Genomic DNA, 17782 nt, shown 5'->3' on the forward strand with positions numbered 1-17782 from the left:
AAGCTGGATGAGAGTCAACAGTGTGCCCTTGTTGCCAAGAAGGCTAACGGCATATTGGGTTGCATTAGTGGAGCATTGTCAGCGGATCGAGGGAAGTGATCATTGCCCTCTATTCGGCACTGGTGAGGCCATATCTGGAGTATTGTGTCCAGTTTTGGGCCCCCCACTACGGAAAGGATATGAACAGATTGAAGAGAGTCCAGCAGAAGGCAACAGAAATGATTAGGGGGCTGGGGCACATGACTTATGAGGAGTGGCTAAGGAAAATGGAGTTATTTAGTCTGCAGAAGAGAAGAGTGAGGTGGGATTTGATAGCAGCCTTCAACTACCTGAAGGGAGGTTTCAAGGAGGATGGAGCTAGGCTTTTCTCAGTGGTGGCAGATGACAGAACAAGGAGTAATGGTCTCAAGTTGCAATGGGAAGGATCTTGGTTGGATATTAGGAAACACTATTTCACTAGCTGAAGCACTGGAATGGGTTACCTAGGGAGGTGGTGGAATATCCATCCTTAGAGGTTTTTAAGGCTCAGCTTGACACAGCCCTGATGGGGATGATTTAGTTGGTGTTGGTCCTGCTTTGAGCGGGGGTTGGACTAGATGACCTCCTGAAGTCTCTTCCAACCCTAATCTTCTATGATTCTAAAGACTTCAGGACTACCCTTCTTCAATCGGTACAGTGAAATCCCAGATCCCTTTTACTGCTGGGAGCTGTCCCTTTTGGCTTTTATCCTTACTGGACACTGACCGCAATTTGTGATGAACTAAACATTACTACAAATGCCAAACAGTAATTTCTCTTATTTAACTCAGCTGTGCTCCATAATGTTGTGAGGAAGGCCAAATCTTCCTCCACCCTCCCGCAAAAAAAAACAAAAAAAAAAACAAAACAGAAAAACACCAAGCTTCCAACAACTTGGCTCCAATGGGAAAAATTCCTTCCTGACCCCAAAACAGGCAGTTGGTTAGACCTGAAACATTCTAAAACAGAGCAATTATAGTAAAACTACAGGGAGGAAGGGTGGAGCAGCTAACAAGAGGAAGAGGATCCAAAAAGCCTGGGCACAGGCTTAAATTAATGGGGGCGGGGAAAGCAAGGGGCTGGCCAATGGAAGTTGAAGAGTCTCTGGAGGAAATACAGCCCACCTCTGCATTCCAGGGCATACCCTTCCTCCTCTGGGGTTGTCCACCACACTGGAGGTCCGATCAAGTTTTACACCCAATGATATAGGTGGGTGGCAGTTTCAGTAGGCTAATTTGAGTTAAGTAACTAAGTCCTCTGTAACTCGTGAAATCTGCACACTCTCTTGTCTTCACTAGGATTTTACTTCAAGTTAGCTTACTTGAGTTAGAAACACACCATTTTTTTCATAGCAAAGACAGGGTGTTGGTGGTATTAGTTGCACAGAACATATTACACCCATTCTTCCTCAGCAAACAGGCTTCCCATTGCTTCCAGGAGCAATTCTAAGTATTGTCCTTGGTCTTTAAGCTAAGGTTCCTGGCTACCTGATCACCTCTTTCTCTACGTGCTATGACAATTAAGGCTAGTTGTAGTGATTTTAACAATCCTTAGATTTAAACATCATAGGAAAGATAGCTGGGCATTCTTAGAAGGCGGCCTTGGGTTATGACTTTCAGATTCCATCCTGGTTTAATGGAACTCAGCTTGTCGACTTCTAAGGTCAGAGTGTAAAACTTCATCCTTGTATAGCCTTTTGCGTGAGGGAAGCCTGTGATCAATGTGGATGGCTGTATTGGAGATGTCTCGTATTTTTATTTGACTTAAGAACACTTTACTAAATGTATAAATAAGCATAATTTCACAATTGAGAGAGAAGGCTGTATTGGTTAAAAAACTGACCTGGGTAAAAGGGGGAAAATAAAAAATAAAAATATATATATATAACAAATGGACGAAAGGGGCAGTTATAGTAATGAATATAAATCAGAAGCTAGGAATTGTAGCAATTTAATAAGGGAAGCAGAAGGACACAAAGAGAAATCTACAACCAGCAGAGGTAAGGTCAATAAGAAGGAATTTTTAAAGTGTCTTAGGAACAAATAACATCCTGACAAAGCATTGGTCCATTGATAGATGGAAATGGTAAAATTATCAATAATAATGCAGAAAAAGCAGATGCGTTTGATAAATATTTCTGTTCTGTATTTGGGGAAAAAAGCAAATGATGTAATCATATCATGTGATAACACTCTTTCCATTCCATTTCTTTATCAGTCAAGTCCCATATGAGCTACTCCATTATCTTGCCTGGGATTGAAGTCAGACTGACAGACCTATAATTAGCTGGTTCATCACATTTACACATTAGTTTTCTTCCAGTTTTCTGTAATTTCCCTGGTATTCCAAGAATTACTGAAGATCAATATTAACAATCTAGCAAGCTCCTGATCCAGCTCTTTTAAAGGTCTTAGGAAACTCCTTATAGATCTTTTCTCTGCTTGTCATAGATTTCTCCTTGTGTATTAATCTAGGAACAAACAATGTAGGCCATACTTACAGTTTGAGGGACTCTATCCTGGGAAGCAGTAATTTTGGAAAAGATTTGGGAGTTATGTTGGATAATCAGCTGAAAACAGGCTCCCAGTTTGACACTGTGGCCAAAAGAGCTAATGCTTTTGGATGCATATATGGGGAGAGGTTAGTTTACCTTTATATTTGGTACTATGCAACCTCTGCTGGAATACTGTGTCCAGTTCTGGTATCCACAATTCAAGAAGGAAGCTGATAAATTGGAGAGGGTTCAAAGAGTCACAAGAATGATTAAAGGTTTAGAAAAACTTTTTTAGTGATAGATTCAAGGAGCTCAATCTATTTAGCTTAACAAAGAGAAGGGTAAGGAGTGGCTTGATTACAGTCTGTAAGTATCTGTGTGGGGAACAAATATTTAACAATGAGCTCTTCAGTCTAGCAGAGAAAGGTATAACAAGATCCAACGGCTAGAAGCTGAAGCTAGACAAACTGAAACTGGAAATCAAGTGTATATTTTTAACAATTAAAGTAATTAACCATTGGAACAATTTATTTTGGTTCATGGTGGATTCTCCATTGCTGGCAATTTTTAAATCAAGATTGGATTTTTTTTTAAAGATATGATCCAGTTCAAAAGGAATTACTTTGGGGGAGTTTTTGGCCTCTTTTATACAGGTGGTCAGACTAGGTGATCCCAATGATCCCTTCTGACCTTGGAGTCTATGAATCTATTGAGAAAAGCACTTTACCATTAATTTAATTTTATGGTGGATTGTTCGTAGACTCTAGGACTGGAAGGGACCTCGAGAGGTCATCGAGTCCAGTCCCCTGCCCTCATGGCAGGACCAAATACTGTCTAGACCATCCCTAATAGACATTTATCTAACCTACTCTTAAATATCTCCAGAGATGGAGATTCCACAACTTCCCTAGGCAATCTATTCCAGTGTTTAACTACCCTGACAGTTAGGAACTTTTTCCTAATGTCCAACCTAAATCTCCCTTGCTGCAGTTTAAGCCCATTGCTTCTTGTTCTATCATTGGAGGCTAAGGTGAACAAGTTTTCTCCCTCCTCCTGATGATACCCTTTTAGATACCTGAAAACTGCTATCATGTCCCCTCTCAGTCTTCTCTTTTCCAAACTAAACAAACCCAGTTGTTTCAGCCTTCCTTCATAGGTCATGTTCTCAAGACCTTTAATCATTCTTGTTGCTCTTCTCTGGACCCTCTCCAATTTCTCCACATCTTTCTTGAAATGCGGTGCCCAGAACTGGACACAATACTCCAGTTGAGGCCTAACCAGCGCAGAGTAAAGCGGAAGAATGACTTCTCGTGTCTTGTTTACAACACACCTGTTAACGCATCCCAGAATCACGTTTGCTTTTTTTGCAACAGTATCACACTGTTGACTCATATTAAGCTTGTGGTCCACTATGACCCCTAGATCTCTTTCTGCCATACTCCTTCCTAGACAGTCTCTTCCCATTCTGTATGTGTGAAACTGATTGTTCCTTCCTAAGTGGAGCACTTTGCATTTATCTTTATTGAACTTCATCCTGTTTACCTCAGACCATTTCTCCAATTTGTCCAGATCATTTTGAATTTTGACCCTGTCCTCCAAAGCAGTTGCAATCCCTCCCAGTTTGGTATCGTCTGCAAACTTAATAAGCGTACTTTCTATGCCAACATCTAAATCGTTGATGAAGGGCTTGTCTACATCAGAAAGTTGCAGCGCTGGTGAGGGAGTTACAGCGCTGCAACTTAGGAGGTGTACACATCTGCAGGGCACCACCAGCGCTGCAACTCCCTGTTTGCAGCGCTGGCCGTACTCCCGTTTTGTCTCGGGTGTAGAGGATCCAGCGCTGGTGATCCAGCGCTGGTAATCAAGTATAGACACTTACCAGCGCTTTTCTTGACCTCTGTGGAATAAGCAGGTATCCCAGCATACCTGAGGAAGCCTCTGGTAATCAAGCTGGTCTCCTTCCCCGGCTTGCTCTCGCGTTCCCCGAACCCCGAGCAAGCAGGTCTCCTTCCCTGAGGTTTGCTGGGTGGTTCCGGGAACGCGAGAGCAAACTGCGGCGAAGCTGGTCTCCTTCCCCGGTTTGCTCTCGCGTTCCCCGAACCCCGAGCAAGCAGGTCTCCTTCCCTGAGGTTTGCTGGGTGGTTCCGGGAACGCGAGAGCAAACCGCGGCGAAGCTGGTCTCCTTTCCCGGTTTGCTCTCTCGTTCCCCGAACCCCCGAGCAAGCAGGTCTCCTTCCCTGCGGTTTGCAGGGTGGTTCGGGGAACGCGAGAGCAAACCGCGGCGAAGCTGGTCTCCTTTCCCGGTTTGCTCTCTCGTTCCCCGAACCCCAAGCAAGCAGGTCTCCTTCCCTGAGGTTTGCTGGGTGGTTCCGGGAACGCGAGAGCAAACCGCGGCGAAGCTGGTCTCCTTTCCCGGTTTGCTCTCTGGTTCCCCGAACCCCCGAACAAGCAGGTTTCCTTCCCTGCGGTTTGCAGGGTGGTTCGGGGAACGCGAGAGCAAACCGCGGCGAAGCTGGTCTCCTTTCCCGGTTTGCTCTCTCGTTCCTCGAACCCCCGAGGAAGCAGGTCTCCTTCCCTGCGGTTTGCAGGGTGGTTCGGGGAACGCGAGAGCAAACCGGGAAAGGAGACCAGCTTCGCCGCGGTTTGCTCTCGCGTTCCCCAAACAAGCAGGTCTCCTTCCCTGCGGTTTGCAGGGTGGTTCGGGGAACGCGAGAGCAAACCGCGGCGAAGCTGGTCTCCTTTCCCGGTTTGCTCTCGCGTTCCCCCAACCCCCCTTGAAGCCGCCCAGCAGCGCTGCAGTGTGGCCACATCTAACACCACTTGCAGCGCTGGTTGCTGTAAGTGTGGCCACTCTGCAGCGCTGGCCCTATACAGCTGTACTAATACAGCTGTAACAACCAGCGCTGCAAAATTTTAGATGTAGACATGGCCGAAGATATTGAACAGAGCCGGTCCCAAAACAGACCCCTGCGGAACCCCACTTGTTATACCTTTCCAGCAGGATTGGGAGCCATTAATAACTACTCTCTGAGTACGGTTATCCAGCCAGTTATGCACCCATCTTATAGTACCCCCATCTAAATTGTACTTTCCTAGTTTATCTATAAGAATATCATGCGAGACCGTATCAAATGCCTTACTAAAATCTAGGTATATCACATCCACCGCTTCTCCCTTATCCACAAGGCTCGTTATCCTATCAAAGAATATTATCAGATTAGTTTGACATGATTTGTTCTTTACAAATCCATGCTGGCTATTCTCTATCACCTTACCACCTTCCAAGTGTTTGCAGATGAAGGATGTGGAAGGATGTGAAGTAGGTCCAGCTGCTCTGTGACAGAAGAGGTGCTGTCAGTTTGGCCAATTAAAAGATCAGGGCAGCATCTGGCCTATAAAGGATCAGGGCACCTGGGTGTGGGAGGGAGACCCAGTATATCAGAGCAGTCTGGTTCAGCCAGGGGCAGATGAGAGCTGCCAGAGACTTGGGGGAGTGGAGGAAGGTCCCTGAAGGAAGCAAGTGTTTCCTGGGAAACAGCTGAAGAAGGCAAGAAGAGCAGTGAAAGGCATTTGTTGGCTAGTGTCTCCAAGCCAGACGGCCATGGCCAGAGGACTGGAGAGGGCTGAAGAAAGAAGGAGATGCAGAGGGAGTTGCCTGCAGGCTCTAAACTGGAGAGTCCAAATCAAGGGCCAGAGAGGATTGAAGGCAGTGGAGCAGTAGAGGAGCTTAACCTCTGAAATCTTCAGAGCTGGAGAGCCGGACTCCAGAGTAACTGTAAGAGGACCAGGGGGAGTGAAGGATGCCCCTCAGCAGAGGCTGTGGGAGGATTCCTGCTCGAGTAAAGTGAAGTTGCACTCCATTTGGAAAGACTGGAGTGGCTGTCCTGGTACAAGGACGGAGGAGGACTGTCAGAGGGTTCGGGTGTGGTCAAAGTCACCAGTGTGTCATATGTGGGGCATCCAGAGATGAGATAGCTTGAGTTTTAGGTACTGCTTTCACTTCAGTGAAAAATGGACTGCATATTTGGAGACTTATGTTTTGGATCATTTGCACAAGCCTTTTTTTAATAATTTGGTCCCAAGGAAGGATAGCATTGAGACAAGAAACCCAATAACTTTACTTCAGGCTAACCTCAGAGGGGAAATTGAGGCAGGCACAGGACAGCACGCCACACGGGACTACCCTGTGACACCTGGTTTGTGTCCAGTTGTTGGAAGTAAGCTTCAGACTAACATCTGCTACTGTGGTGCTAGAGCTTAGTATTGAGATAGAATAGGTGTATTAATGATTGTTTTTTATCTGTTTATATACAGTAATATTGAAATCAGTAGTATTAATGATTGATTTTTATCTGTTTATATACAGTGATATTGAAATCAGTAGTATTTGCTTCCTGTATAAAAATGCTCACTTTAAAACTTTGGCTAGAATAATTGCAGTAAAATCCTCATAATTTTTCTAACTCGCAGGCATATTTGCATCTGAAATTAAATTGCAATAAAGAACTCAAGCAAATGTCATAGCTATATAATTATATTATAAAAATGTAAAAGCATATTTTTAGCAAATTACAGAAAGAATGCACTGTTTAGAGATAGGATTTCATTAGAATAAATATAAAATGTAATAGCGTGTGCAATACACAGACCTAGAATTCTACTACAGAGTGGTGGCTGCTGTCAGAATTTCTCCCAAAGAGACTCTGAACATGGGGTGGTGATTAATTTTCTAAGGAGTTTTCTTTTCACAGCAAATATAGCCTGTGTGTAATAAACAAATACAAATCAAGCTCCCACTTGGCATTTGAAGTATTCTGTTGTATTTTAGATTTGAGTTTTTAGAGGTAAGTTTTACTGATAACCATTAAAAATGGTAAACACATACAAATCATTTGACGCCTGTTAGTTATTTGTGCATTTTTCCACCTTTGTGCTTCTGAAGTACTTTACATTTGAAACAATGATGCACACGTTACTCTTCTTTATTTTCTTGATGACAAATTAAGAAAGGCAGAAATAAAAGAAAATTCAATATATATTTCATAAACAACGTACTCCGACCTCAACTGTAACTGTAGCTCTTCTTTGACGAGATAACACTAAGCAGTTGATACTGATACACATTTCGGCATGTGAGATCCAACAAATGTTGGGGGGAAAAGTTGGGACACCGAGTCACAAGTCCACTCAATTTAGGCATAATCAATTTTGGCTTTTATTTATACAATTTCAGACAGAATTATTGTCACGTATAGTGTCTGGACATACATTTATGCCAGGCAAATAACAGACAAGATAGAATTGGTCCGGCCCACGTTACCGCATTCTTGGGCGCTGGGAAGTTCTTCCACCTTCCATGATGATTGTTGCTTTCTCTGATCCCTTGGTGTGGTCCTTCAGTCAGATTCTTCAGTTTCTGGTCTACTGTTTCTCCAGTTTGGGCCCATGTTCACTTTGGTCTTTTACATGTTTCTACATTACAGATTACTTAATCTTTATCCAATTGGCTTTTAGCACATCAACCCTTTGGATTTTAGGTAACCCACACATTATACATGCACAAGCTTCAGTTGCCCATCTTCTGTATTTTTCCTGCTGGTTTTGCAGTTTCTGGGTCATGTTGTTGTGTCATCCTGCCCTGGGTCTTCCCAGAAAAAAAGGAGGGTTATTATTATTATTATTATGTTTCTGTATCGTTTACTTACATCTTCCAACATGACATGTTTCCTTTGTTTTTTCAGCAGTATTTTAAACAGATTAGCAATTTTATGTAAAAGAAGAATTACCAAAACCACATGTATGCCAGCTAAACCTTGGCCTAAGTGTTACCTCATCAGTACTCATTCACTATGCATAATTACAAATCATTAAAAATATAGCTATTGGAAGCTTTTCATCTTAACATTAACAATTCTTCATTTTATATTTCAATGTTATAGATCAATATATATTATTCTGTGCTATTCTTAATCTATTAGAAAGGAGAGGGGAGTTATGGAAAACATAATTCTTCAATGTCAGCATTCCTTATTTTCTTTAAACATGGGTTTTTCATTCAAAGTTAAGTTTTGCTTCGCTTCTTTAGGAATTATCAGTTAAATGAGAGATGTCTTAATTTTAGGGCCTGGTTATTTGGTTGCTTTTACTGGTACCTCAACAGCAAGCTTCCTCACACTATTCTACCTGTGTGCTTCCACCCTGTTGAGAAGAAATACCTAATGAAGATAATCAGTTGGTCAGACTCCATGTTAACCCTCCTCTATTATTTATTACTTTCTGTCTCTGTTGAGAATACCAGCAAGTTGCTAGTTTTAATGGTGATTTTGTGCTATAGACAGCAGCTCACTAAGAGTTGACTTCAGTCTTCTCACACGGGCTGCTAAACAGCCATTGGATAAAAAAAAAAGTATTTATGCTTTATTTAGTTGTTAATTGTTAAAACACAGTTATGACAGATACAGGAAATGTCCCATATTTCTGAATTGTATGAATTCTCCCTTATATGCATTCTAGATCAGTGCTACAGAACAGGTTGATTTTCCAAAGCCATCTTTGTTTCTTGGATGATTCTTAAAGACTCCTTTGTGAAAAAACAAAGTAGCCACTTGTGTGTGTGTGTGTTGTTTTAAAGGCATAAATGTTAGCTAAATGTATGTAAAAAACATTTTGTGTGTTTGGCAACATGGCCTCTTTTTATGCAGGAACTTTACTGTATATATTGTTTTTCAATTTTTATCAGTACATAAGTGCAATTCTAGAGGCTGACCCAGTACAAATAGTATAGCCCTGTACACTTAGGGGAAATATTAAAGTCCAAAATTATATTGTTTTCATGTTCCCCTCAGAGACATAGTAAGGATATGTCTACATTGCAGTAAAACACCTGCGGCTGGCCTGTGTCAAATGGCTTGGGCCTTGGGGCTGTCAAATTTCAGTATGGATGTTCGGGTTTAGGCTGAAGCTTGAGCTCTGGAACCTGCCCCCATCACAGGGTCCCAGAACCCAGGCTCCATCCCGAGCCTGAATGTCTACACTGCAGTTTTATAGCCCCGCAGTCGAAGCCCCATGAGCCCAAGTCAGCTGACACAGGCCAGCCACAAGTGTTTTATTGCAGTGTAGGCATGTCCTGAGTACAGATACCACACCTGTAGAAAATTGATGGGTTATTGCTAGCCTCCTGAAAAGAACTGAACAAGTGACCAATTGTATAGGCTAGAACAAGAAACAGATTTCTATCAACCTGATACAAACAACAGAAATGTGTATGTAATATTAATTCTTCTTCGAGTGATTGCTCATATCCATTCCAGTTAGGTGTGCGCGCCGTGCGTGCACGTTTGTCGGAAACTTTTTTTACCCTAGCAACTCCAGTGGGCCGGCAGGTCGCCCCCTAGAGTGGCGCCGCCATGGCGCCTGATATATACCCCTGCCGGCCCACCCGCTCCTCAGTTCCTTCTTACCGCCGTGTCGGTCGTTGGAACTGTGGAGCGCGGCATAGCTGTCCTCCACGTCCCTAGCTCTCCTTGTTCTACTGTTTATAGTTGTAGTTAGTAGTTAAGTGTAGTTAGTTAAGTAGTAATATAGTAAATAGTGTAAATAATATTTGTAAATATTTGTTAGCCGGTTTGGGCCGTAGCCCTTCCCGGCACCGGGCTCATGCCTGGTTCGCCGGGCTTCAAGCAATGTGCGGCCTGTAAGAAGCCAATGCCGACCAGCGACCCTCACGACGCGTGCCTAAAGTGCCTGGGGGAATCGCACATATCGGACAAGTGCCACATTTGTAAGGCTTTTAAGCCTAGAACAAAGAAGGAGAGAGACCAGAGACTTAGGACTCTCCTCATGGAAGCGGCACTCGACCCGGCAGCTTCGCAGACCGTCACCTCGACACCGGCACCGGATCGCGCCGGCACCGGAAAGACTCCCCGGCACCAACTTTCCCCAGCACCGGGTACAGAAACAAGGCCCTCGAAGTCTGCAACTCCATCCAGGCAGACTCGAGTGGAGCGCCCGGCACCTACATCTGCCGCGGCGCTACCGACAGGGATCCCGTCGACTCCGGGCCCAGACGGTCCGTCGAGTCTGGTCCCACCGAGCTCCCCCATAAGATCTGGGGTTGAGCTATTGGTCCCATCAACGCCGGAGACCTTCGCCTCGGCACGGGACCTCATTGCCCTGACTGAGCCAACTCAGCCTCCACCCCCGGTACCTCCGGTGCGGGTGGCGTCCAGAGGCAAACCAATGATGAGAGCTCCGTCTCAGGACTCACGCTCGCTGTCGAGGTCCCGGCACCGTGGTCGCTCAAGATCCCACCGCCGCTCGCAGTCCCGGCACCGCTCCCCTCGGCGGTACCGGTCGTACTCGCAGCACCGATCGGCCTCCAGACGGTCCCGGTCTGGTTCCAGCCACCGATACCGGGACTCTAGGAGCCATTCCCGCCGTCGATCAATGCCCCGGTCGACCTCCCAGCACCGAGCTGGTGGCAGGTCCCGGTCCCAGTCGACCTTCCGGCACCGCGTCGGTGGCAGGTCCCGGTCCCGATCCCGGCACCGAGTCTGCGGCCGGTACCGGTCCCGATCCCGGCACCGAGTCCAAGACAGACCCCGGTCCCGATCCCGGCACCGGTATGACTCCCGGTACCGGTCCCCGGCACCGAGAACATCTTCAGCGCCAGGATGCGGAGACTCTTACCAGCCGCGGTCGGCCCCTCCATGGCCTTCCAGACAGCCTTCGGTCTCGTCGCAGGCTGACAGTGTATATGCGCTGGGCACTGACAGACAAGCGGCCCTTTTCCAAGACCCTCCGCAACAGGACCAGGGACCGCAGCAGTGGGGGTTCTGGACACCCTGGGCGTATCACCAAGCCCAGGGCCCCCAACAGCTTCCTCCTAGGCCTGCGACGACAGAGCACAGGGCGCCAGAGGTGTCGTTGTCTCGCCCACCCCCCTCCCCGGACGGGGAGGACGGGTCAAAACAACAAGACCCTGAGCTCCCTCCGGAGTCAGAGGCGAGGGCTGAGGCAGACCCCCCGCTCGACACTCTCTTGCCGGGGGTCTCCTCATCGTCTTCTCCCGATGAGGCGGTGGCAGGCACTTCTTCCAATAGCCCTCCTCCGCTAGATCTCAAGGCACATCAGGACCTCCTCAGGCGCGTAGCACAGAACTTGAGCCTGCAAGCTGAGGAGGTCTCTGAGATCGAGGATCCCGTCGTCAGCATCCTCTCCTCCGATGCTCCCACTAGGGTCGCCCTGCCCTTTATTCGGACGATCCAGGCCAACGCCAATACGATCTGGCAATCGCCGGCCTCCATCCCCCCTACTGCACGGGGCGTCGAAAGGAAGTACATGGTCCCCTCCAAGGGCTATGAGTACCTCCATATTCACCCGACACCATGCTCCCTCGTGGTACAGTCGGTGAACGAGAGGGAGCGTCATGGGCAGGAAGCCCCAGCCCCCAAATCCAAGGAGGCCAGGCGTATGGACCTCCTCGGCCGCAAGGTCTATTCGGTGGGGGCCCTTCAGCTCAGGGTTTCCAACCAGCAAGCCCTTCTTAGCCGCTACACCTTTAACTCTTGGGTGGCAGTGGATAAGTTCAAAGAGCTGTTGCCACAGGAGGCGCGTCAAGAATTCGCGGCGATTCTTGACGAGGGCAAGAAGGTCGCAAGAACCTCGTTGCAGGCCTTCTTGGACGCTGCGGACTCGGCTGCCCGTACCCTCGCCTCAGGGGTGACGATGCGCCGCATCTCCTGGCTTCAGGTTTCTGGCCTTCCACCGGAACTCCAATACACCATCCAGGACCTCCCGTTCGAAGGCCAGGGCCTGTTCTCGGAGAAAACAGACCCCAGACTGAAAAGTCTCAAGGACAATCGGGTCATTATGCGCTCCCTTGGGATGCACACGCCTGGGACGCAACGCAGACCCTTCCGGCCGCAACAACAGCAGCAGCGCCGGCCGTACCCCCAGTTCCGCCAGCGGCAGGACCTTAATAGGCGCCGCGGCAGAAATGGGAGGCGCAGGCAGTTGGGGAATCAAGGGGGGCAAAACCAAAGCTCCTCTAAAGCCCCACCTGGACCCAAACCTTCGTTTTGAAGGTGCGCCCGAGGGCGTAGTGCCAGTGTTCCCCATGGATCCTTCCCCCCCGTTTTCCAACCGCCTTTCATTTTTCCTCCAGGCGTGGACCCAAATAACATCCGACCGCTGGGTCTTACGCACGGTGCAGACGGGATACCGTCTGCAGTTTATATCTTTTCCTCCCTCCCGCCCCCCACCCTCGTCCCTCTTCAGGGACCCCTCTCACGAGCAATTCCTCCGCCAGGAGGTGCAGACGCTCCTCGACAAAGGAGCTATAGAGGCGGTTCCGGAGAACGAGAGGGGCAAGGGGTTTTATTCCCGCTACTTTCTGATCCCCAAGGCCAAGGGAGGCCTCAGACCTATCCTCGACCTGCGAGAGCTCAACAAATATCTAGTGAAGTTGAAGTTCCGCATGGTATCCCTGGGGACCATTATCCCATCCCTGGATCCTGGAGACTGGTATGCTGCCCTCGACATGCAGGATGCTTATTTTCATATTGCCATATGGCCACACCACAGACGTTTCCTTCGGTTCGTGGTCGACCGCCATCACTACCAATTCGCGGTCCTCCCGTTTGGCCTCTCTGCGGCTCCGAGGGTATTCACAAAATGCATGGCTGTCGTTGTGGCACATCTTCAGCGCAGTCGCATTCACGTGTTCCCTTACCTCGACGATTGGCTAATTCGAGGCACGTCAGAGCTGCAGGTCCGCAGCCACGTCCGCAGGATCACTGGCCTGTTTGCTACCTTGGGCCTCATGATCAACGTGGACAAGTCCACTCTGCTCCCCTCGCAGAGGGTAGAGTTCACTGGGGCCGTCCTGGACTCCACCTTGGCCAGGGCCCTTCTACCGTTGCCCAGGTTCCAGTCGTTGTCGGCGATCGTTCAGCGCTTGCTGGCAGCCCCCCTGACATCGATACGGACATGCCTAACCCTGTTAGGCCATATGGCGGCCTGCACGTTTGTGACAGGGTATGCACGGCTCCGCATGAGGCCCCTCCAGTCTTGGCTCATCGCACATTACCGGCCGGCAAGGCAGTCACTAGACACGCTTATCACAATCCCCCGGGGGGTGTTGGATTCCCTCAGTTGGTGGCTAGACCAGTCCGTCGTGTGTGCGGGGCTCCCATTCCACCCACCCCAGCCCTCGGTGTCCCTAACGACGGACGCCTCAGATCTCGGCTGGGGGGCCCACCTGGGAACCCTGAGGACACAGGGCCTGTGGTCCCCGCAGGAGGTGGAGCTACACATCAACATGCGGGAGTTGAGAGCGGTCCGCCTTGCTTGTCAAACGTTCTGTCACCAGCTTCGAGGTCGTTGTGTCACGGTATTCACCGACAACACGACGACCATGTACTATATCAACAAGCAGGGCGGCACCAGATCCTCTCCCCTATGTCACGAGGCGATGCGACTCTGGGACTTTTGTATAGCCCACTCCATTCACCTCACGGCTTCCTTCCTCCCCGGAGTACAGAACACGCTGGCGGACCGCCTGAGCAGATCCTTCCTCGCACACGAGTGGTCCCTCCGCCCGGACGTCGCCCTCTCGATCTTCCAGAGGTGGGGTTGTCCCCGCGTGGACCTCTTCGCGTCCAAGGGGAACAGGAAATGCCAAGCGTTCTGCTCCTTTCAGGGCCGGGAACCCGGGTCTATAGCGGACGCCTTCCTTATTCCGTGGACGACCCACTTGTTCTACACGTTCCCCCCATTCCCGCTGGTCCACAAGGTCCTTCTGAAGGTGCGCAGGGACAGGGCCCGCGTGATCATGGTAGCCCCAGCGTGGCCCAGGCAACATTGGTACCCCATGTTGCTGGACCTGTCTCTAGCCAACCCAGTTCCCCTGCCCCTTCACCCGGACCTGATCACCCAGGACCACGGTACTCTCTGTCTCCCGGACCTCCAGTCGCTGCACCTAGCAGCGTGGCTCCTGCGTGGCTGACCAGATCCGAGTTACGCTGCTCCATCCCGGTACGTGAGGTACTCTTGGGCAGCAGGAAGCCTTCCACTAGAGCGACGTACTCGGCCAAGTGGAAGCGTTTCTCCTGTTGGTGCACGGAGAGGGGTTTCCTCCCGATGGAAGTTTCGGTGGCCAATATTTTGGACTATATTTGGTCCCTCAAGCAACAGGGCCTGGCGATATCGTCCCTTCAGGTCCACCTGGCGGCTATCTCCACCTTTCACCCGGGTGGGGATGGCCGCTCCGTTTTCTCTCACCTGACGGTGACTAGATTCCTTAAGGGGCTGGAACGTCTATACCCTAACGTCCAACCCCCTGCCGCTACCTGGGATCTTAACCTGGTTTTGTCTCGGCTCATGGGGCCCCCCTTTGAGCCGTTAGCGACTTGCTCCCTGCTCTATCTTTCTTGGAAGACTGCCTTTTTAGTAGCCATTACCTCAGCTAGACGGGTGTCGGAACTCTGGGCTCTCACGGTAGATCCCCCGTATACGGTCTTCCATAAAGATAAGGTGCAGTTGAGACCGCACCCTGCCTTTCTCCCCAAGGTGGTCTCAGCCTTTCATGTCAACCAGGAGATCTTCCTCCCAGTTTTTTTCCCGAAGCCTCATTCTTCACGCAGGGAGCAACAACTCCACTCGCTTGATGTCCGTCGGGCTCTCACGTTTTATGTGGAGAGGACCAAACTGTTCCGCAAATCCCCCCAGCTTTTCATGGCAGTAGCGGACCACATGAAGGGGCTTCCCATTTCCTCGCAGAGGTTATCCTCGTGGGTAACGTCCTGTATCAGGACCTGCTATGACTTGGCTCACGTTCCTACGGGCCGTGTGACTGCGCACTCTACCAGGGCGCAGGCGTCGTCACTGGCTTTCCTCGCCCGTGTGCCCATCCAGGAAATCGGTCGCCAGCGACCTGGTCATCGGTCCACACCTTTGCTTCCCACTATACCCTGGTCCAGCAGTCCAGAGAGGACGCGGCCTTCGGATCTGCAGTGCTCCATGCCGCTACTTCTCATTCCGACCCCACCGCCTAGGTAAGACTTGGGATTCACCTAACTGGAATGGATATGAGCAATCACTCGAAGAAGAAAAGACCGTTACTCACCTTTGTAACTGTTGTTCTTCGAGATGTGTTGCTCATATCCATTATACACCCGCCCTCCTTCCCCACTGTCGGAGTAGCCGGCAAGAAGGAACTGAGGAGCAGGTGGGCCGGCAGGGGTATATATCAGGCGCCATGGCGGCGCCACTCTAGGGGGCGACCTGCCGGCCCACTGGAGTTGCTAGGGTAAAAAGTTTCCGACGAACGTGCACGCGCGGCGCGCACACCTAACTGGAATGGATATGAGCAACACATCTCGAAGAACAACAGTTACAAAGGTGAGTAACCGTCTTTTACTTATATTTCATGTAATAGCAGATTTTTATTAACAACTGCCACTTCTGTTTGTGGACTACAGTATACATCATTACAGCTTGCAATTTTACATTTTAAATGTTTTCTAGTCCAGTGCATTTAAATCATGCTAACACTTACCAAAATCTTTTTTTTTTTTAAAAGGGGGCCACTATTAAAAGGGATGAACTTACTGGTGCGATTGTGGTGGCTAGAATAATGCGAGGAGGAGCTGCAGACAGAAGTGGTAAGAGATGTCTTTTTTGGCACTAATCATTCAAATTATTTAACTCAGAAAAGGGCATGTGTGTGAGAGAGTGAGTGAGTGTGTGTGTGGGAGAGAGTGAGTGACTAGTGAGATGTATCCGTATTGCATACAAAGATAACTGGGAGTTGGGCCATCAAGGGTGGTATTTTGGAGCTTGTGATGGTAGGGAAAAGGAATGGTGAAGGTCAGGGAAAGTGTGAGACCCTTACTGAATGAGGGAGGCAGCGTAGTGACAGATGATGTGGGAAAAGCTGAAGTACTCGATGCTTTTTTTTCCTCGATCTTCACAGACAAGGTCAGCTCCCAGACTGCTTTACTGGGCAACACCGTGTGGGGAGGAGGTGAGCAGCCCTCAGTAGTGAAAGAACAAGCTAAGGTCTATTTAGAAAAGCTGGACATACACAAGTCCATGGGTCCAGATCTAATGCATCCAAGAGTGCTGAGGGAGTTGTCTGATGTGGTTGCAGAGCCATTGGTCATTATCTCTGAAAATTCATGGTGATCGGGGGAGGTCCCGTATGATTGGAAAAAGGCAAATATAGTGCCCATATTTAAAAAAGGGAAGAAAGAGAACCTGGGGAACTACAGACCAGTCAGCCTCACTTCCGTCCCCGGCAAAATCATGGAGCAGGTTCTCAAGGAATCCATTTTGAAGCACTTGGGGGAGAGGAAGGTGATCAGAAACAGTCCACATGGATTCACCAAGGGCAAGTCATGTCTGAAGTCTTTAAACCATGATTTGAGGACTTTAATGGCCTGCATTGTGCAGGAGGTCAGACTAGGCTGGGATGATTGATCATAGATCATAGAATATCAGGGTTGGAAGGGACCTCAGGAGGTCATCTAGTCCAATCCCCTGCTCAAAGCAGGACCAACACCAACAGGGGTTTGGTCATCTAGTTCAACCCCCTGCTCAAAGCAGAACCAATCTCCAGTTGGTGTTGGTCCTGCTTTGAGCAAGGGGTTGGACTAGATGACCTCCTGAAGTCTCTTCCAATCCTAATATTCTATGATTCTGTGATTTCCTGTTGAATGAAATATGGAAATGATTTAGTGTTTTTAAGTTATTAAATGAAAAAGCACAATAAGTTTTATCAATTATTGTTTATTACTTGACAGATTTGTGCTTAGAAATGCTGATATGTACAAAGATTGGTTTAGTTCAGATAAGCATTCAAGGATTTGTTAGAATAAATTTTCTTTGTAGATTTCTCATGCTTTCTCTTTCTGGATGGATCATAAATAGCGCAATAGTAGCCGTGCTCTCTGTATTATCTTTATACTGAAAATATGAAGTGAAGTGTGCAAAAATATAAAAATGCTCTGTGTTCTTTACAATGGTTGGGTTCAATTCTTATTTTCTACAAACCAATATGCCCATCTCTAGTATAGGCACTAAATGTAGATAGTAATTTTGTCTTAGTTCAGTGGTTCCCAAATTGTGGGGCATGGCCCCCCCCCACGGGAGCATGGAGGAATGTTTGGAGGGGTGCGCAGTGGGGCCTGGGCTAGCCCCCATGAGGGCAGGGAGGGAACGCCACACTTCCAGCATCACTCCTCCCCCAGCCCTGCTCTGCTTCCAGGC

General features: G+C 48.5%; 1 protein-coding gene across 8 annotated transcripts in view; it reads left to right on the plus strand.

Moving 5' to 3' along the window:
- MPP7 (MAGUK p55 scaffold protein 7) overlaps positions 1-17782 on the plus strand; it is a 441047-nt gene that overhangs the window by 334628 nt on the left and 88637 nt on the right. For all 8 annotated transcript variants that reach the window (XM_050939089.1, XM_050939087.1, XM_050939088.1 and 5 more), the window contains one exon: positions 16095-16176. In XM_050939089.1, coding sequence (XP_050795046.1) covers positions 16095-16176 — 82 coding nt within the window. The remainder of the gene's footprint in view (positions 1-16094; positions 16177-17782) is intronic.

The sequence above is a fragment of the Gopherus flavomarginatus genome, chromosome 2 (assembly GCF_025201925.1).
Source record: "Gopherus flavomarginatus isolate rGopFla2 chromosome 2, rGopFla2.mat.asm, whole genome shotgun sequence".
Classification (NCBI taxonomy): Eukaryota; Metazoa; Chordata; order Testudines; family Testudinidae; genus Gopherus; species Gopherus flavomarginatus.